The 18459-nt window shown below is 48.9% G+C and overlaps 10 protein-coding genes across 10 annotated transcripts; 5 read left to right on the top strand and 5 right to left on the bottom strand.

Annotated features, from left to right (window-relative positions):
- Nucleotides 1-2: 2 nt before the first annotated feature.
- mog1 (Ran GTPase-binding protein MOG1) lies at nucleotides 3-787 on the bottom strand (the record flags this gene model as incomplete). The annotated part of the gene is made up of 2 exons (XM_040829990.1): nucleotides 3-633; nucleotides 708-787. The coding sequence occupies 2 exons, from the start codon at nucleotides 785-787 to the stop codon at nucleotides 3-5; spliced, it is 711 nt and encodes a 236-aa protein (XP_040694017.1).
- Nucleotides 788-1777: 990 nt separating this feature from the next.
- On the top strand, nucleotides 1778-3621 carry ASPWEDRAFT_33697 (phosphotransferase family protein). Its single transcript, XM_040833844.1, has 2 exons — nucleotides 1778-2452; nucleotides 2536-3621. The coding sequence occupies exons 1-2, from the start codon at nucleotides 1795-1797 to the stop codon at nucleotides 3354-3356; spliced, it is 1479 nt and encodes a 492-aa protein (XP_040694016.1). The 5' UTR covers nucleotides 1778-1794; the 3' UTR covers nucleotides 3357-3621.
- A 265-nt stretch (nucleotides 3622-3886) lies between these two features.
- On the bottom strand, nucleotides 3887-5962 carry ASPWEDRAFT_33695 (uncharacterized protein). Its single transcript, XM_040833843.1, has 2 exons — nucleotides 4869-5962; nucleotides 3887-4806 (listed from the first exon to the last, which is right to left on the bottom strand). Exons 1-2 carry the CDS (start codon nucleotides 5796-5798, stop codon nucleotides 4183-4185), a joined length of 1554 nt encoding a protein of 517 aa, XP_040694015.1. The 5' UTR covers nucleotides 5799-5962; the 3' UTR covers nucleotides 3887-4182.
- An 811-nt stretch (nucleotides 5963-6773) lies between these two features.
- On the top strand, nucleotides 6774-7161 carry ASPWEDRAFT_166414 (heat shock 9/12 family protein; the record flags this gene model as incomplete). The annotated part of the gene is made up of 3 exons (XM_040829989.1): nucleotides 6774-6807; nucleotides 6867-7056; nucleotides 7119-7161. 3 exons carry the CDS (start codon nucleotides 6774-6776, stop codon nucleotides 7159-7161), a joined length of 267 nt encoding a protein of 88 aa, XP_040694014.1.
- ASPWEDRAFT_33694 (uncharacterized protein) lies at nucleotides 6867-8356 on the bottom strand. Its single transcript, XM_040833842.1, has one exon. The coding sequence runs from the start codon at nucleotides 8198-8200 to the stop codon at nucleotides 7340-7342; it is 861 nt and encodes a 286-aa protein (XP_040694013.1). The 5' UTR covers nucleotides 8201-8356; the 3' UTR covers nucleotides 6867-7339.
- A 123-nt stretch (nucleotides 8357-8479) lies between these two features.
- Nucleotides 8480-10720, top strand: cog6 (Golgi transport complex subunit COG6; the record flags this gene model as incomplete). The annotated part of the gene is made up of 2 exons (XM_040827424.1): nucleotides 8480-8779; nucleotides 8840-10720. The coding sequence occupies 2 exons, from the start codon at nucleotides 8480-8482 to the stop codon at nucleotides 10718-10720; spliced, it is 2181 nt and encodes a 726-aa protein (XP_040694012.1).
- A 161-nt stretch (nucleotides 10721-10881) lies between these two features.
- On the bottom strand, nucleotides 10882-12156 carry ASPWEDRAFT_101355 (Nif3-like dinuclear metal center hexameric protein; the record flags this gene model as incomplete). Its single annotated transcript, XM_040827375.1, has 4 exons — nucleotides 10882-11753; nucleotides 11812-11937; nucleotides 11991-12034; nucleotides 12089-12156. 4 exons carry the CDS (start codon nucleotides 12154-12156, stop codon nucleotides 10882-10884), a joined length of 1110 nt encoding a protein of 369 aa, XP_040694011.1.
- A 437-nt stretch (nucleotides 12157-12593) lies between these two features.
- ASPWEDRAFT_166410 (BolA family protein) lies at nucleotides 12594-13110 on the top strand (the record flags this gene model as incomplete). Its single annotated transcript, XM_040829988.1, has 2 exons — nucleotides 12594-12810; nucleotides 12938-13110. The coding sequence occupies 2 exons, from the start codon at nucleotides 12594-12596 to the stop codon at nucleotides 13108-13110; spliced, it is 390 nt and encodes a 129-aa protein (XP_040694010.1).
- Nucleotides 13111-13332: 222 nt separating this feature from the next.
- On the bottom strand, nucleotides 13333-14189 carry ASPWEDRAFT_22524 (peroxiredoxin family protein; the record flags this gene model as incomplete). The annotated part of the gene is made up of 5 exons (XM_040832348.1): nucleotides 13333-13361; nucleotides 13420-13585; nucleotides 13635-13680; nucleotides 13740-13839; nucleotides 13982-14189. 5 exons carry the CDS (start codon nucleotides 14187-14189, stop codon nucleotides 13333-13335), a joined length of 549 nt encoding a protein of 182 aa, XP_040694009.1.
- Nucleotides 14190-15446: 1257 nt separating this feature from the next.
- skn7 (putative stress response transcription factor SrrA/Skn7) lies at nucleotides 15447-18125 on the top strand. The gene is made up of 7 exons (XM_040832269.1): nucleotides 15447-15691; nucleotides 15790-15806; nucleotides 15925-15997; nucleotides 16087-16230; nucleotides 16293-17192; nucleotides 17247-17436; nucleotides 17491-18125. Exons 1-7 carry the CDS (start codon nucleotides 15635-15637, stop codon nucleotides 18012-18014), a joined length of 1905 nt encoding a protein of 634 aa, XP_040694008.1. The 5' UTR covers nucleotides 15447-15634; the 3' UTR covers nucleotides 18015-18125.
- The last annotated feature ends 334 nt before the right edge of the window (nucleotides 18126-18459 follow it).

The following is an 18459-nucleotide window of genomic DNA, read 5'->3' as shown; positions in this document are numbered from 1 at the left end:
CATTAAACAAAGAGGCCCCAATCCTTAACCTCCAGATTTTCCACCATTTTTGCAATTGCCTCAGTGGCTAGTTCTTCTTCTCTTGACAAGCCCCGCGGGTCACCCTTTGCGTCAAACTCATCCCGAGGAACATTAAAGAACACCACCAAATCCGTCTCCTGCTCCTCCAGACGCGCCAGCAGATAGTGACAACTCAACTTGGACGTCTGCGACCCAGCCACACTCGACCCAGCGGCCGTCTCATCCACCGAAACCGGCACCCGGCTCTCACCACCACCACCACCACCACCTCTCCGCTGCCCCTTAGGCGTCGTGAACGACACCACACCCTTGTAAGCGTCTACATCGCGACCCGCACTGCGGAATCGCGGCAACGACACCGCCTCCGGCGCGGTGACTACCTCCAGTGTATCGCCTTCGTCGCGGAGGTCGTTGAGATGGTACAGAGCGGCAGCCTTGTCGATTGTTTCTTGGGTGGCGGGGGCGCCGCCGCGCGGGGTGGTGGGGTGGTGAATGTCGTATGCTGAGAGGGCTTCTTCTGCGGGGACGCGCTGGTTGATTTCGATGATCATGTTCGAGAGGGTTGTGGGGGAGAGGTAGAGTTCTTGGTGGTCGGGGACTTCGCGAAGATCACTAGGTATTTTTGTTGGTGATGCGATTTTTTTTGGGATGGAGGGGTGAAGAGGGGTATAACTGGATTTATTTACCTTGCATCGATCCAGCCCTGGGGAATGATACCTCCGATGGCACCGCCGTAGAATTCTCGAGTAGGGAATGAGGAAGTCATATTGTTTGTTTTGTAGGAGTAGTGATCAATCGTTATGTTGTTGTTGTCGTTGTTAAGAGGGGATGGGTATGATGAAATTTGATCGGAACGATATGACCAGACAGAGAGTAGATGTTGTTGATGCTCGGTTTTGATTTCTGGCCGGGTGGAATCCAGGCTATTTATCTCTTTCTCTCAGCCTGTCCGTCTGTTCTCTCGACCAGCTCGTCGTGGTGTTGATGCTCGACAGAACTGCTGCTGACTGCGGCGGGTTGTCTTCCGCCGCCCAATGGGACTGCAATGACGTCCGCCTGCGATCGATGGCTGCAAGACTGCACGTTCTGATTGGCCAGTCTACACTGCCATGAATAGGTATACATACTACTTAAGAAAGTGAGTGAAATCGAGGCTGAAAATGACTGCTATTGACTGTTTACGGCCGCTACTTTAATCCCATCACGTGTTTTGCTCTATATTCTGCACCCGCCAAGCATCTTTCAGTCACCTTAGAGACTGAGTCCCTCTCTTATATTGGATCTGATCTCCTAGATGGCAGCGAGTAGCAGCACTAGACTAATCCTATTCTCTGCAATGATACTCAGGCTAGGTTTCAGTATTTCCGCAGCCTTTGATAGCTCCCCCTAGACTTCAAGGCTAAGACACTGAAAGGTCTTGCAGTAATTGAATGAAGGTACGCACATATTTACTCAGACTGCTCCGAGGATCGCTTAATCTTAACATACGACCAACAGATATTGCATACATTCGAAAGTGGACTACGTGAAGTATTAAACAAGGCTGATAGGTTGGGGACTATTGTGCACCATCAAGTCGATACTGCTCGTGCATGAGGAAGATATTGGGACGCCCAAAAGACTGAGGCCGTCAAGCTCAAAGCCCATACGCGGATGGATGACCACCCATAAAACGTGCGCAGCGCCCGATCTCGCGCATCTTTCGACCAGCTCACTCACCAAAGCCGTACTCCCCCCAACCTGCTCGTCCTCCACCATTGAAGCCGGGACGTTATGGACACCAACGCGCTTTTCGATCTCTTCCACGAGGTGCAGGGCCAGCTTTGGGTTGACAAGGTGAACGAGACGCACAGAATAGGCCGTCTCTGCCAATGGGTGTCGACTTTTCATCCCAACAAGCTTCCTTGTCAACTTGACGGTACCTTTCACCATGGCGCATTCAATGCTGGTATGAAGATGGTTTTCAGTGACAGCACCGCCTGGATGGTTCGTTTTCCTCGTGTGGGTAGGGTCTGTGACAACTATACCGATGAGAAAGTTGCCATGGAGGTGATGGCCCTTAGAATCATCCACGATAGGACTAGCATTCCCGTCCCGAGAGTCCAGGCGTGGGGTCCCGCTGCCAGCAACCCACTTGGCCTAGGCCCATTCATCATGATGGACTTTATTAATGGTGTGAGCCTTAGTGACCTTCTCCAGGATCCTAACTCCAAGCGCCCTAGTAGAGTCGTGAGGGAGGACATCAGTGATAGTGATATTGAAGTTATCTATAGACAGTTGGCGAATTTTCTGCTTCAGCTTTTCAAGCTTGATTTTGACCGGATCGGCAGTCTGGTGTCACCACAGGCTGAAGCCCAAAGCCCTGAGCTGCCACGACCGCTAACATTCAAGGCACATAGCATCCTGCAAGATGGAGGAGTTGACACTTTCGGTACGCCTTGCTTCTGTCCTTTTCCCTTCTCATTCATAATGCTCTAGAGGGTCGAGTGCATTAATTAAGCAAATGATGCCTAGGTGACCAAGCCCAGGGGTTCGCGACGACGACCGAGTATTTTCAATATGTCGTCGGACAGGACTGGGAGCAGCTCGTTCATCAGCCAAACTCGACTGTTGGTCCATATGATGCCAAAAACAAATATATGGCGTTCAAGGTCCTAAAAAGCCTAATACCTGACTTAGTCCACACGAAGTATGACTCTTGCAAATTCAAGCTGATTTGTGATGACCTTGGCTTGGCCAATCTGATAGTCCGTGGCAAGGAAGACCTCACTGTTATTGGGGTAGTGGACCTTGAATGGTCATACATTGGACCTGCCCAGCTATTTGGCTCGGCACCCTGGTGGCTTCTCCAAGACAGGCCCGTTAACAGCACTTGGGACTATAATGGCGACGACGAGCCACCCAAGATTGCCGCCCGGTACTTCAAATACCTGGAGATTTTCATGCGTATCTTGGAGGAGGAAGAGGCAAAAATGCCAGAGTACAAAGATGGGGAGCTCTCTAGCCTTGTAAAGTGGTCGCAAGCCTCTGGGGCCATGTGGCTACACATGCTCCTCTCATCTGGCTTTAATGACCATCACAGCTTTCCTTTTACCCAGCTGCACCATCATTTAGGCGTTGCTGAGTGGGCAAGGCGTGAGGAGGAATTTGAGAACACCAAAGAGCTTGAGGCATTCGCAGCGTGGAAGGTAAACGAGTTAGATAAGTATGATGAAGTCTTGGAGAAGATGGAGGAGAAAAAAGCGCTCGTGGACAGTGGGGATATAACAAAGGAGGAATTCATTGCCAATGCTCTAATAGAGCTAAGCCATGTCTCCTGTTCCTCGCCATTATGATCAATGATGAGATGGAGATAACTAATAGTAGAATATTCTACAAGTTAGCTGTCTGGCTAGGCTTGCAAGCTGCAAAGTTGAGAGAGGCTACAAGGATGGGATGAAGGGAAATTGCATGCTGGCTGCTAGTGTGGCTACTGTCAGGGTTGCGGCTCGAAGCTTGCTGCATATCACTTTGTCAACCTTGCCACTTTATATATGTGGTGAGTGCTTGCAACACACAATGTTGACTTTTATGCTTGATACTATCAATAGCCAATATACCAGCTACTCTGTATTATATGACGTCTCTAATCCCACAGAGCTAAACAGTACCATCGGCTCTAGTGATATTACTGCTGTAGATTACGATTTAATTCACTTGCACAGCTCCCTGGCTCCAAAAGTAAGATCTTCAGTCACAATATATGCGAGATATGACAAAATTTATTTAATTTATTTTAGATCACCTTTACCACATCAAGGGTCGACTGGCTTGCCTTTTAGAAAAAGAGGACTGCCATTTGCATCCACATTATTCTCGTAGTCGTCGGCAGGATAAATGCAATGATACTGGTAATAGTGAAGAGATAGGAAGGGCTCAGCCGCAATTTGCGACGCAAAAAGAAAGGAGGGAGAAGGGAAGAAGTGTTAGAACAGTGAGAGGTTGGTTCTTATAGTCCTAGGTCCGCAGCAGGCAGTGATTACAGTGCACAGTATCTGGGCACCATTCCTGAAGCAGCAAAGCTAACCAGAAGCAGGAATTCACAGGTGCTCAATTTACAACTGAAATGAAGTTATTCAGATAGCAAAGAATCCTTGTTTGGATAAGCAATTTGTTGTCCCATCACATATCTAAAAGCTCCTCGATATATTCATCCAACGCGATCATCTTGAACCGATTCCCCCATTTCGTTCGAAACTCTTTCTTCCGATACGCATAGCTAGTCACCTGCGTGAAGCTCACAAGTTCAACATTCCATCCGCGCTGCAAAGCCCGTTCCACCATTTTCATGAATCCTCCCGAGTACTCAGCTTCCGCTGCGTCTCCCGTGGCTAGGACAATCGTTGCCGGTTCGTCCGTATCCAGTAGGCTTTCCAGAATCTTCAGGTGTAGAATTTCGTCCACACCCTGTTCAACCCATCGCTCTGCAGGCATATCGTTCATTTCAGAACTGCTGACAGAAAGCTCATGAGATTCACCCTTTGCGGACTTGCGGAACTTCAATTGACGACGGGTCAACTGTTTCACTTTTTGAACTCGATCCAGAATGTTCGTCTCATAGCCGAGCTGCTCGCCTTCGTTAATTGCCGCAAACCGGTCCGATCCAACCAAGACTCTCTTGGCGGTTGGTCGACCCCTTTCCAGGATCAAAGAGAAGTTTTGGAACGACAGAGGCAAACGGCGGATCCGAGTCTTGATAGGTATGTTCCGTGACACTTTCACCGAGTCGTGAAACCCAACCATAATCTGTTTCAGTTAGCTAAAACCAAATTCTATATGTGTAGATAGATATCCAGCAACAAACTTACGTTAGACATGTCAACAAAAACATGAACAGGTCGAGCTGAGGGTTTCTTGGTCTTTCCATTCACAGGCCGTCCAGCTTGCGACACGGCCTCTGCGTAGTCTGGGAAGCTTTTCAGCAGCTTAGTTAAGAGGCCAACTCTTCGATCGTTTGCCGATTTATATGCGATAGGTTGAACGCGAATCGGACCATTGCTCGGCAGGTTCTTGACGGTTTCCGGAGAAAAGCAATCCTCCAATTCGTCAAAAGAAGAGGGCGGGGTATCATATGGCTCGTGCTTATCAGAAGCGGCTACTTGGGATGGGACCAAGGGCAGAACTCCGCGCTTCCTTGAATAGGGAGGGTCGAAAACATTGCTGAGGTTCTCGTCGGATTCCACCTCCGCATTACTCTCCGATGAGCTCGTATCGTATGATTTGTGGTTAGGTTGGTCGACAGCGCCAAGCCCAGCTTTTGCTTTATCTTGAAGGCTTCGGGACTTGGATTTGCCCGATACAGGGATTGGCCTCGGAGGGGTTCTCGAAGGCGTCTCAGTATCCGTGACTTTAGTGGAAGGCCGTTTCAGGATCTTCACGGTTGTAGATGGTTTAAAAGACTGTTGGGTGGGAGTGGCATCGGGTTCCTGGTGAGAAGGTTCCACTTTGGGGGCCTTTGCACCGCCCAGAGTAGTGGTACCTTGACCCAGAAGATCCCAAAGAGAGCCGAAATCTCCAAGTCTGGGTGAGGTATTGCTTAAGGTGTTCGCATTGTGTGCCTGAGCACCGAGTTCGTTGGTTACATTTTTGGCTGTCTCTCCAGGAGACGATGAAACAGTTTGAGGTTCAGTGTGGCGAGAAGGGATGGACAAGTCACCGCTCCCATAAGTGGGCGAGCGGAGCAGGTTAATCACCGGAGTGAAATCCCAGTTGGAAGAGGATGCAACCGACGATGGCATTGATGATTTCAGCGTAAAATAACTGGATGTTTAGTGGGTTTTTGGGTACAAAATGTAGGCAGTAGTTGTAAACGTTTCCAGCGGCAAAGCGGGGTAGAAGATCAGAACAAATAAAGAATAATTTATCAAAAGACGATGACTATAACTGATAGCGAGAATAGCAAGCATGTAACGAAGACACGAAACAGATCAACATGGTTGTCGACGAGACCCGACAAGAGGATGGAAGTCCTAGACTCATTGAGGGGGTGTTGTTGTTGGCCTGCGTGTAAGGTAGAAATAGCAACCAGCGAAGAAGCATTCATGACTCGACGCGTGGCGGTGAACAGCTGGCTCTTTTCTGCTTCTCCACACCGCCTCCTGTTATCAGCGGAGTTTTCCACTACGCCTAATACGGTATAGTGCGTTCGGGAGCCGGCATAATTAATAGTCCGAGAAAATATGTCACGTCAAGCCGCTAACTATATTAGGCTAGTTTATACTTATCTAATCTATGACTCGGATGCAACGTCATCGTCGCAATTCGCTTGCTTTTTGCGCTTCAAACAAACATTGAACCAGCCAGAATTCCTTGATGGCGTTCCAGAACCCTGATTCCCTGTTATTTTTGGAAAGCGTCACCGGGTGTAATAGTGACGTGCATAAGGCGTTCATTTGCTGGCTCGACGTTCCATGGATTCTAGCCAATAATGGCTCAGAATCTGGGGTAGATGATTCAAATCCAAGGTCCAGATTGACTCTATCTCGTGATGTCCATTGAATATGGCGTAGGGATTCTCCATTGAGGTAATTAGTTACGTCATGGAGAAGGATTCAGCGTAACAAGGTTGAAGATGCTGTCGAGAGAAAAGCCATATAAACCTCCTTGTAGCGCAGTTCAATCGTTCTTCATCCATCAACAATCATTCTGAATTCTCTATTCAAACACATCCACTCAAAAGACTCAAACAGTTCATAAAAACCAATCCATTCAATATGTCTGACCAAGGACGCAAGGATTTCACCACAAGTATGTGACCTCGCACATGCTCATCCTCAATTGAAACGCCATGCTAACATATCAATTAGAGGCCAAGGAGGAGATCACTCCTGACTCTACCAAGTCCACCCAGGACAAGATCTCCGAGACTGCTACTGACGCCAAAGAGCGTGTCACTCGTGGATTGCAGCCTGACGATAGCAAGTCTTCCACCCAGGAGGCCTTCGATCGCGCACAGCGTGCCAAGGACAACAACAATGGCGGAGCCTCTGAGTCACTGTAAGTCTGATATAGCGATGATGGTGAATTTGCTCATGTGCTAATCTAATACTTCGTTATAGCTTTGACAAGGCCAAGAACGCAGTCGGCCTTGGTGACCACTAGATTGATTAATGCTGGAAAGGATTCATTGAGCATGGCCTAGTGTGCGATCATGATTCATGACGAGTTCAACGATACCAGTTCATAGGTCGTCCTGTATCTTTATTATTATTATGGATGTTAATGTACTTAATGAATGAAATATCAAACATCATATTCAGATGCATTGTGACTTCCCGTCTCATTTCTTGCCACCTAGATTTTCATGCATCGTATCTCGTTCCTCGGTAAGCTCGACGAGTTCACGTTCTAGCTTTTTGTATTGCGTTTTCGCCTCCGGTACATCCTTGGGTAAGTCGTGAAGCAATTTGATTCTAGTCTCAAGTGTCTTGACCAATTCCCTGAGTTTGATCACGCCCTCTTCATCCACAACCAGTTCCTCGATCGTTGGTCCTTTGGGTTTATTTCTCTCAAGAGACGCAATCCTGTCCTGGTATTCTCTAACCTTTGCGCTTAGCAGCTTTGTACTGCGAGTCCATTCTGCTGTCAGCGCCGGAAGATTGGGAGACATCTCATATGCTTTATCGGTTCTGAGCTCTTCGAGTTGTTGCTGTAGCGTCGCCAATTCTGTCTCCAAATATTTCCGTAGCATATCCACTTTAAAAACCTGCTCCTGAGCATCAAATTCATCCCTGGTCAATTCAATGATAGACTGGCCTAGATCTCTGTTCTCCGTGCCCAACGTTCCCAGTATAGCCGTTGTTTCCGCTAAGTCGTTGAGATCCCGTCTCCCATTTTCGTCCAGACAAAGTTCCATTTCATCTAGGATTTCCTTCTTTTGTTGTTCTTCTTTCTCTTCTCTGGCTTTAAATCCTTGCACTGCTTCCTCGCGCGCGCGATGTAACAATGCTGCCTCTTCGTCGGCTGCGTCGTTGGCAGCAGCCAAAGCCAGTAGAGTTCTCAGGGTATCTTCGTTTCGCTCGAATTGAGGAACAGGCTTTGGAGCATATTGACGACTCAGCCAGGAGTTCACGTAGGCCCAGTCCTTGGCCTGGATCGCTTGTTGTCGTGCCTTTGCGGGGGAGAGAAGTGGGCTGTCCATGATAACGAGTGGAGATGTTGGGTTTCTTCTTGAGATGGCGAGTGGAGGACTGGGAGTCAATTGCCAAATCAATACGGAGTATAGATAAATAAGAATAAATGTAAATTATCAACTCCTTGTCTAAGTTTAAAATGAAAGAAGCTTGATTGTTGATCAGCAACAAAAATAGCCGGGGTCGTGTTATTCCGGCATCCCGTGTTCTTCTCCACGGGGAGCTTTTGTTGAAGCGACCACCTTTCGCGCCATCAAGATAGATAACATCAACAACCCAAACCCGCCATGGCGAGCTATTTCCCGCCGCCTGGGATGATTCCTAGTCATGCCTCAATGAGAACACCGTCCCCAGCTGCCTCTCCGCTTTCCCCGCCCATCCAGCGATCAAATGCCTTATCCAACCGATTAACAAGTGTGCTTTCGGCCTCCTATGCGGATTCCGACATTCGAGATGCGCTGGAAACCCTCAGCCTCAGAGGAATTCAAAATACAGCGGAGACACGGAGACAATTACGGCTAGACGTGCAGAAGGAGGTTGTCGACTGCAATGCTGAAATTGTGCGTGATTTTGGCAAGGTTGCGGAGGTGAGTTGGTGTTGCACCCGGTGGATACAGAAGGCATTGACTGACGATTACTTTCGATAGCAATTGAAACGGATCGGAAGTGTGATATCGACGTTGAATCAAACATGCGATGAAATGCGGAAGCACATCCACCTTGCCAAACAAGACACCACGCCCGTCCTCGAGGAAGCATCTGTGTTGATGAACCAGAAGAAAGAATCGGAGACGAAGCAGCAACTTCTCGATGCATTCACGCAACATTTCATAGTGTCAGAGGAAGACCTGCTGGTTTTGACCTCGGCCGCCGAGCCTATCAACGAGCATTTCTTCGACGTGCTTGCTCGGGTGAAACAAATACACCACGATTGCGAAGTCCTGTTGGGAGGGGAAAACCAAAGGTTGGGATTGGAGGTTATGGAGAAGAGCACTAGAAGTCTCAACTCTGCTTACCAGAAGCTCTACAAATGGATCCAAAAGGAATTCCAGTCCTTGAATCTTGAAGATCCCCGCATTAGCAGTTCCATCAGACGAGCGCTGCGTATACTGGCCGAGCGACCAAGCTTGTTCCACAGCTGCTTGGATTTCTTCGCTGAAGCGCGTGATTATGTTCTCTCTGATGCCTTTCACTATGCTCTTACCGATGCGGTTTCTGGGGCGGGAGGAGATCAGAACGTCAAGCCAATCGAATTCTCTGCTCATGATCCCTTGCGTTATATTGGAGATATGCTTGCATGGGTTCATTCTACGGCAGTTTCGGAGCGGGAAGCCCTGGAGGCTTTGTTCGTGGCGGACGGCGAGGAACTTGCCAAGGGCATCCAGGCCGGGCTGAGTAGTGAGCCTTGGGCTCGGATTGATGAAGACGAGGCGGTTGCTTTCGATGGACACAAAGCCCTCAGCGATCTTGTCAACCGTGATCTTACTGGAGTCTCTCGATCGTTACGCCAGAGGGTTGAATTGGTCATCCAAGGCCATGAGGACCCGGTTACTTGTTACAACGTCGTCAACTTACTTGCCTTCTATCGTACCACTTTTACCAAGCTGGTGGGAAACAAGTCCAATCTGGCTGAGCTTATCCAGACATTGGAGAAGTTTACATTCATCCACTTTGAGACCCTCATGCGTGACCAGGTCAACAGTCTCTCCACCGACCATTCCGCTTTGGTTCCATCGGAGGACCTGTCAGCTCCACAATTCCTGCTGGATGAATTAGAAGAATTGAATTCCCTCATGAAGACTTACGAGGCCTCCTATGGGGCAGAAGATTTGGAGTCAATGAATGGCGAGAACAAGTTTACGCCAGTCCTCCGTTCAGCCTTCGACCCATTCCTAGAGCTCGCAAAGTCTTCAGCGAAGGATCTCAAGGATCAAACCGCGCGCACCATCTACCAGACGAACATCCTTCTTACTGCTCGCTCAGCAGTACAGGCATTCTCATTCGCTAGCGTAACGCATTCGAGTCCTCTCTCGACAGAACTCTCTACAATGCGGGTGGACCTCCTCGAGATCCAACACCACTATCTACTGGACACCTCAGGTCTCCAGGTGCTTCTGAAAGAACTGGAGCCATTCTCCGATGAAAAGCAGCACCAGAAACATCCCAACATCGCCGAGATAGCCAACCTCCCAGCCTTCCAGCCCGAAGCCCTCATCGCAACCAGCCAACAACTCGACGACTTCCTCCCATCCGCCCTAATGGATGCTACGGACAATCTGAAGCGCGTGCAAAGCGCAACCTTCGTCAAGAGCGTCACGGAGGAGGCGGTCGAGGCGTTCTGTCGAGACTTTGAGTTCGTGGAGGGCATGATTATCGGCGCGGATGAAGCTAGAGGAAAGATTGATATTACGCAGGGTGATGGTGATGCCAGTGTTGATGGCGAGGATGCAGATCAGGGAGACAGGGATTGGAGTCTGAGGGTGCTTTTCCCGCGAACTACGGGTGAGATTCGTGTGTTGTTGAGTTAGACTCTTATTTTGTCTGATTTTATTTCATCTGTATATATTATGCATAAACTTTGGTCCTAGCTGTTTCTTGATAATTAGACATTTATTTGTCTTTTCTATTATTATACCAGCTTTTTTCATCTTCCCGTGCAGTATTCAATCATTCATCCAGGTTGAGCAAATTAAGCCCGTCGGATCATAATTCCATACGGGTCTCGATCCCGCTCACTAACAGTAACAGCACTCTCAACATCCTTGAAAGCTTCCTCCAACCCCTGAACAACACCAGCCCCTCCCTCCTTGGCACTCTCCTCCAATGCTCTCAAACCCTCGCCTCGCTCAGCCTCCCATTCCTTCTTCAACGTCTCCTCCAATCGCTCCCGCATGACAGCATGCAGGTAGCCACGTTCGGTGTTGGTGTGGGCCAGGGCCACGACCGCCGAACCGCGTTCAATGGTTGCCAACGCTTCATGGTGACTCAGCTCACCCGTGAAACAAAGATCAGGGATATTACCCCCCTTGAGAAGGACACTGGAACCCGAACCGGGGCAGACGCCCACAGTGCGGATCTTCATGGTGTCGATCGAGGCGGATTGCGGGATTGCGATGGGGATTCCGCCGGGATGGCCGACACCCCGGGCAAGGTTGTCGATGATGGTGGTGAGGGGCTGCGGGGTGGAGAAGGTGACGAGACGGCCCATTCCTGCAGATTCGAGGCCCTCTGGGACGGGGGATGGGGAGGGGTGGATTGTAGTCCTGGTGTGGGCGGGGACGGGTGCAGAAGAGGGCACAGAAGGCTGCGGCTGGGGGTATGTTGGGGAGGAGTATTTTTGAGAAGAGGATTTCTCGATAGGAGAAGGACCGGCTGAGTTGGGGGATGGGGCGATGGCTCCGGTGACAATGTCGCAGAGCCAGTCTGCCATTCCACCAGGGGTGGCATCTACAGCTGTATGCGGCGAGTAGACACTGATGCCTTCTTGCGCCAGTCTAAGAAGGGACTGTTGCTGGGGGTCTTGGAGAGTGAGAGACTTTAGGCCCCGGAAAATAATTGGATCTGGGTAGTATGTTAGTCTCCAATTGATAGAGAGATCTTGATATAGGTAGCTGCATACGGTAGGCCACGACGACCGAATCTTTACGCTGAATAGCTTCATCGGCGACGGCTTTGGTGAGGTCGATAGCCAACAGGACGGAATTTTTCTGTCTCTGTGCAGGGTTGAAGGGTGCTTCGAGGAGCACTTTGCGAAAGCTGTGAGCATTCTGAACAACAAACAAGTGACAGGGAGCTTACAGCCGGTGTTATCCCAGCTCTTATCTGCCAATGACTCGGGATAACTATATGCATGTTAGAAATTATATCAGCAGTGATAGTACGGGCAACGAACATACAGCTTTTTCATGGAGCTCACCACTGCCCGTGTAAAGGGCGACGAGGAAGCGGGGAATGATGCAGACATTGCGGAGTATCGACGCAGAGAGGCACGAAAGAGGGACATAGAAGTATAGGTATAGTTCAGAAGGGCGAAATCATCCGAGAACAAGACCAAGCCAGGATATCTTCTTCTCTTCTGGTAATAAGACCCGAACGACACGATGAAACTGGCTGAAGATAGATCGATGCATGACATAAAACAGCCCCCTGCGCCACAGCGACCCGCACCAGCCACATCTGGTGATCCGACCAAACGAAAACCCGAGCAATTGTCAGCCACCGTTGCTTGCCCCGTACAGCAGCAGAACTGAGTGGATGAATAATTCCGTCATCGGCCAAACTGCGAACAATCAAATCAATCCGTCCCACCTCCACTAGATTGTTTTTTTTATCTATCTTTCCCACCTGAAACGAACCCTATCCTTAAATCCCTAGCCCTTTCTACTTAAACCACCGCGCTTGATGTTCTCCCGCGCCACTTCGCTGAGCAGAAGCTGCCGTTATCTTCTCCGCACCTCCGTCCCCGTTCATCAGAAATCGTCCTTTTCGCTCTCCGCGCGCTCCTTTGCGGCTGTTAACGCTGCTATGGCTGACACTTCTGGTATCACGGCGGATTCGCTGAAGCACAAGTTGACTGAGCAACTGCAGGCTCAGTTTGTTGAGATTGAAGATTTGTCTGGTATGAGAAAGATGCTTTCCCTCCCCCCGAGGTTAACGGTTACTTCCACGTAACCGAAATTTGTTATGATTTTCGGGCTCGTTCTATTCGGTATATTCAGTCAGGTCATTGCTAATATTGAGAATAGGTGGTTGTGGACAGGCTTATCAGGCGGTTATCGTTTCGCCGCAATTCGAGAGCAAGAACATGCTCGCCCGACACCGGCTGGTCAACTCGGTCCTCAAGGCCGAGATTGCTGCGATCCACGCTTGGACACCCAAATGCTACACCCCTGCACAGTGGCAGGCACTGCATCAGTGAGGATGAAAATGGAGACAGGACCAGGAATTCGATGATATCCCATCTAGGTTCATGCTGTCTTTAGCATGGAGGCAGGCGTTATTGGAGGATTAATGATGTACATTGTATTGGATGCCTAGCCGTGACTGTGTCTCGCTGGTGGAATATGGATGAGAAAAATAATAAATTCTATATCGCCAGACTGATGGCTCTACTTTACATGATTGTATTTAGATTATAAATTTAACCCAATACCTTTTCAGCGGCGGAAACTGTTTTATATTAACAAAAATGAACCAGGACGATTGACAGAGAATGTGTCGAACGTACCATTGAGGCCGGCGTTGTCAGGCTCCACGAAAGCCTCCTTGACCTTGCCGTTCTCGACAACCAGCGCATAGCGCTTGCTTCGGTGGTTGCCAAAGATCGTGGTGCTGTCGAAGGTGACATCGAGAGCCTCGGAGAACTTGCCAGTAGGGTCACCCAAGAAGCGAATCTATGGTTATGTTAGTGTTGGACAATAGTCAATTAAGGATATCACGTACGCCGCTGTTGCCCGAAGGGTCAAGAGAAGTAGCCCAAGCCTTGGTCCTATATTCAAAATAAGCTTATGAATACAATGTACAGCGTTTATAGCTGAGAAAACTTACACAAAGGGGTCATTGACGGAGACGACAAAGACCTGACCAGCTTCCTTGAGCTTGGGGTGCTTGATGTAGCCGGGAACGTGAGAGCTGGAGCAAGCAGGGCCTATAATCCCACAGTTCAGCAATCTATACCAGCAAGTACCCTTATTGTTTCAAGTTTTATGCACACGCGACCACGTAGTCGGAAAAAATCCATCAGGGAACAAGCCCGCGCTTGGCTGGACAAAAGAGCGGAGGACACGTACTGAATGCAGCGGGAACACCAATGATGACACCCTTGCCCTTAAGCTCCTTGGCGAGATTGACCTTGTTGCCGGGGGAGTTTTCGACGAGGACATCGAGATCGGGGATGGCGTCTCCCTTCTGAACGAAAGCCGGAGCAGTCTGGTGGAACAGCGCCCTCTGGGACATGGCGCGAGGAACGCTGGTTGCGAAACGGCGAGCGGCGAACATGGTTGAGGTTGATGGAATGAGATGGAGGTTAATTGGAATTAGAAGGATGATAAAAGTGGTGAGATGGAGATGGAGGGAAGAATTGAAGAGAGAGAATAAGTAGGATGGTCAGAGGGCCCGAGAGGCGGAATAGAGCTGGCTGGTCGGGGTTATTATTTCGTCATCGCAACTCGGCTGTCTGCGAACGTGTAGAGATGATGAATTAATTTAACAGATGTTGCAATAATAGATTAGTATAAATACAGATACAATTATCGAATTATCAAAAGTACAAAATATAGACTAGAATATTAAATCTAGGTTTTTAATCCATAGGGCTGGTGGCTGTTTCTGGGCATATATCTTCAGTCGTCAATAATATCTTCATGCAAGGAATCCACTTCATAAGACCAGTCTGATTTTAAATATAGTACAAGACCAGATATAGCAGTATTCCGAATTGACTATAGCCAACACTGAGACAGAATATTGATGCTATTGATGTGTGGATGGTCTGTGTTATAGATGGTCACAGACAGGATCTTCATTTATTGACATGGTTGGATATAAAAAGCAAAAACAGACAAAGAAAAGAAAAAAAAAAAAGGGTCCCCGAAAGTTTAAACCATTATAAAATCAGAAGAGAATGATCTGTGATTTATCTTCATATCAAGCTATCTTGAACTGAAGCTTGAACACCGAACATGCAGGATAACGGTCAATTCCCCTCGTTGTGGATCTGCGATATTTTGCGCTGTAATGGCATCACATTTGCCTGCACGGCGCACGGAGTCAAACGGTCCCAGTACAGCTCTGCTCTCGAACAGCTTTTCTGCTCTTTTGTAGCTCTCTAATTCCACTCCAATATGCATATAGATGCATCCAACTGTACCGTAGATGCACTCTGTCTTTCCCCTCTCGACAGTCCATCCGCTGTTCTTCTTCCCCCTCCATTTCGGCGCACTGACATTTCTCGGCCAGCCTTCCGCTGACTGTTTTTTTTTTTTTCTGTTCCTTCTTTCTTACTCTCCTCTTTATTCCTTTTGTCTGATTTATTTAATCCACTATATCATCGAGTCTCTGAACTGATATCTGAATTCTCCTTGCGTATATGTATTTAAAAATAAATTTGTCCCCTGGGTTATTTTTATTTGTAGAAACTGTGGCTAGTGACACTCTGGGTCGATCCGCGGAAGAATAATTCAACGCCTCCAACAACTCACCAAGAGTCCCACTACACTCGACTCTCTCTGCTCTTCTCGACTTTACCGACCATCCATCCTCGACTGGTTGTCGTCTTTTCTTTCTTCTCCGCTTCTTCTTTTTTATCCCCCTTCTCGGAGCCTCTTTCTCTCCGTTCCTTTTCATCCTTTCCCTCTCTCCCGTTGGTAAAGATCGAAGCTCTTGTTCTCCCGTCCCTGCGACCCTGCTGCTTGTTCGATCGGTCGCGACCCATCTAGCCCACGATGGAGGGTGGCCAGACCACAACCAATACCGCCCCCGCTGGTAACTCCAGCGATTTTGTGAGTGCTGCCTTGGATGTTGATGGTTTTCAGCATAATTTTTTTGCTGGCCAGTTTATTTCGCATCATGATTAAATGCTGACGAGTTTGTCTTGCAGGTGCGAAAACTTTACAAGTGAGTCCTTTTGCTTTTCTATCGGGCATTTTCCCTCGCCCGAGCTGTTTCGCATCGCGCTCGCCTCTTGCTTTGCTCGCTTTGAAGACTCTTTTTTTCTGACAAGATGCTCTACAAGGATGCTGGAGGATCCCTCGTACTCCGAAATCGTTCGGTGGGGAGACGACGGTGACAGTTTCGTGGTTTTGGAGGTAATGCGCTCCCCTCCCCCCGTGTCTTCCGCCGAAAATCTTTGATTTGCCCGTCGCAGTAGACTGACCAGTGCAATGCTCTTTGACAGTGCGAAAAATTTACGAAATCCATTCTTCCGAAACACTTCAAGCATAGTAATTTCGCCAGTTTCGTACGCCAGCTTAATAAATACGACTTCCACAAAGTCCGACAGAACAACGAGGAGAATGGCTCATGTCCTTACGGTCCGAATGTAGGCTGCCACCCTTACGCCATCATCGCATTTGAACTAGCTCTAACTGGGACTTTATCTAGGCGTGGGAGTTTAAACACCCCGAGTTTAGGGCTAACAGCAAGGAATCGCTGGACAACATCCGACGAAAGGCACCAGCACCGCGCAAACAAACCCAGAGCCATGACGACTCGGTCCCAACCCAACAAATAGACCTTTTGAACCAGCAAATTGTAGCGCAACAACAGCAGATCCAGCATCTTTCGGACCGCTACGCGCAGTTGACGGTGGACCACCAGCTCATGTTGCAGGAGGTTATGAGGGTGCAGAAGACAGTCTTGAACCATGAAAATGTCATCCACCAGGTTATGAACCACCTTCTTTCCGCGGACGCCCGGCAGAAGCGGGATAGCAAATCGGCAGCATCTTTCTCAGCCCAAGGGCAAGGTGGCTCTACCATGAGTCCTTCCCAGGTTGCTTCTATAGAAGACGAGCCGTCGTCTCCCCTGCAACAGGCCTCGAAGCTGTTGAATGATATGAATGCCGAGATCCAGCTTAACATCACCGGTGTGGAATCGATGGCTGAGCCGCCAAAGCCGACTACGGTGGTTTCGACTCCCACTATGGACGTTGGCCCGCGCAACGGCGTGGTTCGCCCGCCTACAGCGGCAGGCGCCGCAGCGCCAACTCTGGTCTACCCGAAAATGAACGGCGAGATTGAGCCGGTAGTTTACCCGGTCGGCGCTACAAACGGTATCGACCCCATGTACAGTGACCATGTCAATAATGTGCCTTATCCCATGCCACCAAAACAAGAACTCGAGGATCCTCGTCGGCAGTTTCCAGAAAACCGGAAGAAGAGTACTAATGTCGACCCTGGTTGGATGCGCAGCCCACAAATTTTGCTTGTGGAGGATGATGCAACCTGTCGGCAAATCGGTGGAAAATTTCTTTACTCGTTCTCTTGTGTTATTGATACTGCGGTACGTCTCACTGTCTTCTGCCCCACTGTGGAAACAATACTGATAATGTACTAGTTCGATGGACTTGAAGCAGTCAACAAAATTCAAGATGGCTCCAAGTATGATCTTATTCTAATGGACATCATTATGCCTAACCTCGATGGTGTCTCTGCTTGCCATCTCATCCGCCAATTCGATCGGACGCCCATAATTGCAATGACTTCTAACATTAGAAGTGACGATATCCAGCTCTACTTCCAGCATGGTATGTCTTTTTTTCTTTTCGTACTGTCACAGCTGATTTGCTGACTCTACTCAGGCATGGATGATGTACTTCCGAAACCCTTTACACGGAAAAGTCTACTCGACATGCTCGAGAAGCACTTGGTTCACCTCAAGGCTATTCCACCCGGCATGGATGCTCCGCAATCGGCAGCGGCGGTTACGATGGCTGCTCAGAACTCGGCAACACATTCAGTCAAGGAGGACAGCTCTCCAGGTCAATCGCCAGCTGGGTCTATGAGCAACTGGCAATCACCGGGCCAGTTCCATGGAATGGCCACCGTTCACCCGAATCTCCAGCAAGTTCCAGGCCAATATGTGCCTGCGACTCCAGCACCTGCCGCATATGCAGTCGATCAAAATGGAGTCCAATACCCAGCACCTCCGGTAGCGATCACCGCGGCGGCAGCAGCAGCAGCAGCCGCAGCTCGTCCTCCTCATCGACGGCAAATCTCAGACATGTCCAGTGCAGCAGATACCCCCAATATGACAAAGCGACCGCGCATGTACGCGCAACCCCAGCCGATGGTGAATCCGGTACAAGCTACACGAACGGGCTAAGTCTGGCCCAAACCCTCCTTAATCGACTATGAGCCATTTCCCTCAAACTCCCACACTCTCTTACCATCCTCACCAACCACCTTAGCACCGTCATAGTCCCTTGTCTTACGAATTCCACAAACATAATGAGAGCTCAATCGTACAGTATATTTTATTACCCGGAAATCTGTCATTTATCAGTTTTGTTCCATAAATCATGGCGTTGACGGCTAGTTCCTTTTTCAGACTTTGCAAATACACTCTTGCAGCAGAATCTTCCCACGTCGTTTGTATAGTGTTCTTTGGGAAGGTTGGGGTTTTGAAATCGGGGCATCTGGATCACTTTTCTTTCTATCTATTTTTTTCTTTTGTTTTATCCTTTTGACCAAACATGGGACTGGGGCTCGAAAGTCATTTTCATCCCTCGTATTCTGCATTGAAAGCTGGTTTCTTCATTTCCTCTTCT

This window comes from Aspergillus wentii (genome assembly GCF_001890725.1).
Source record: "Aspergillus wentii DTO 134E9 unplaced genomic scaffold ASPWEscaffold_1, whole genome shotgun sequence".
Taxonomy (NCBI): domain Eukaryota; kingdom Fungi; phylum Ascomycota; class Eurotiomycetes; order Eurotiales; family Aspergillaceae; genus Aspergillus; species Aspergillus wentii.
This window is presented reverse-complemented; position numbering and strand designations above follow the sequence as displayed.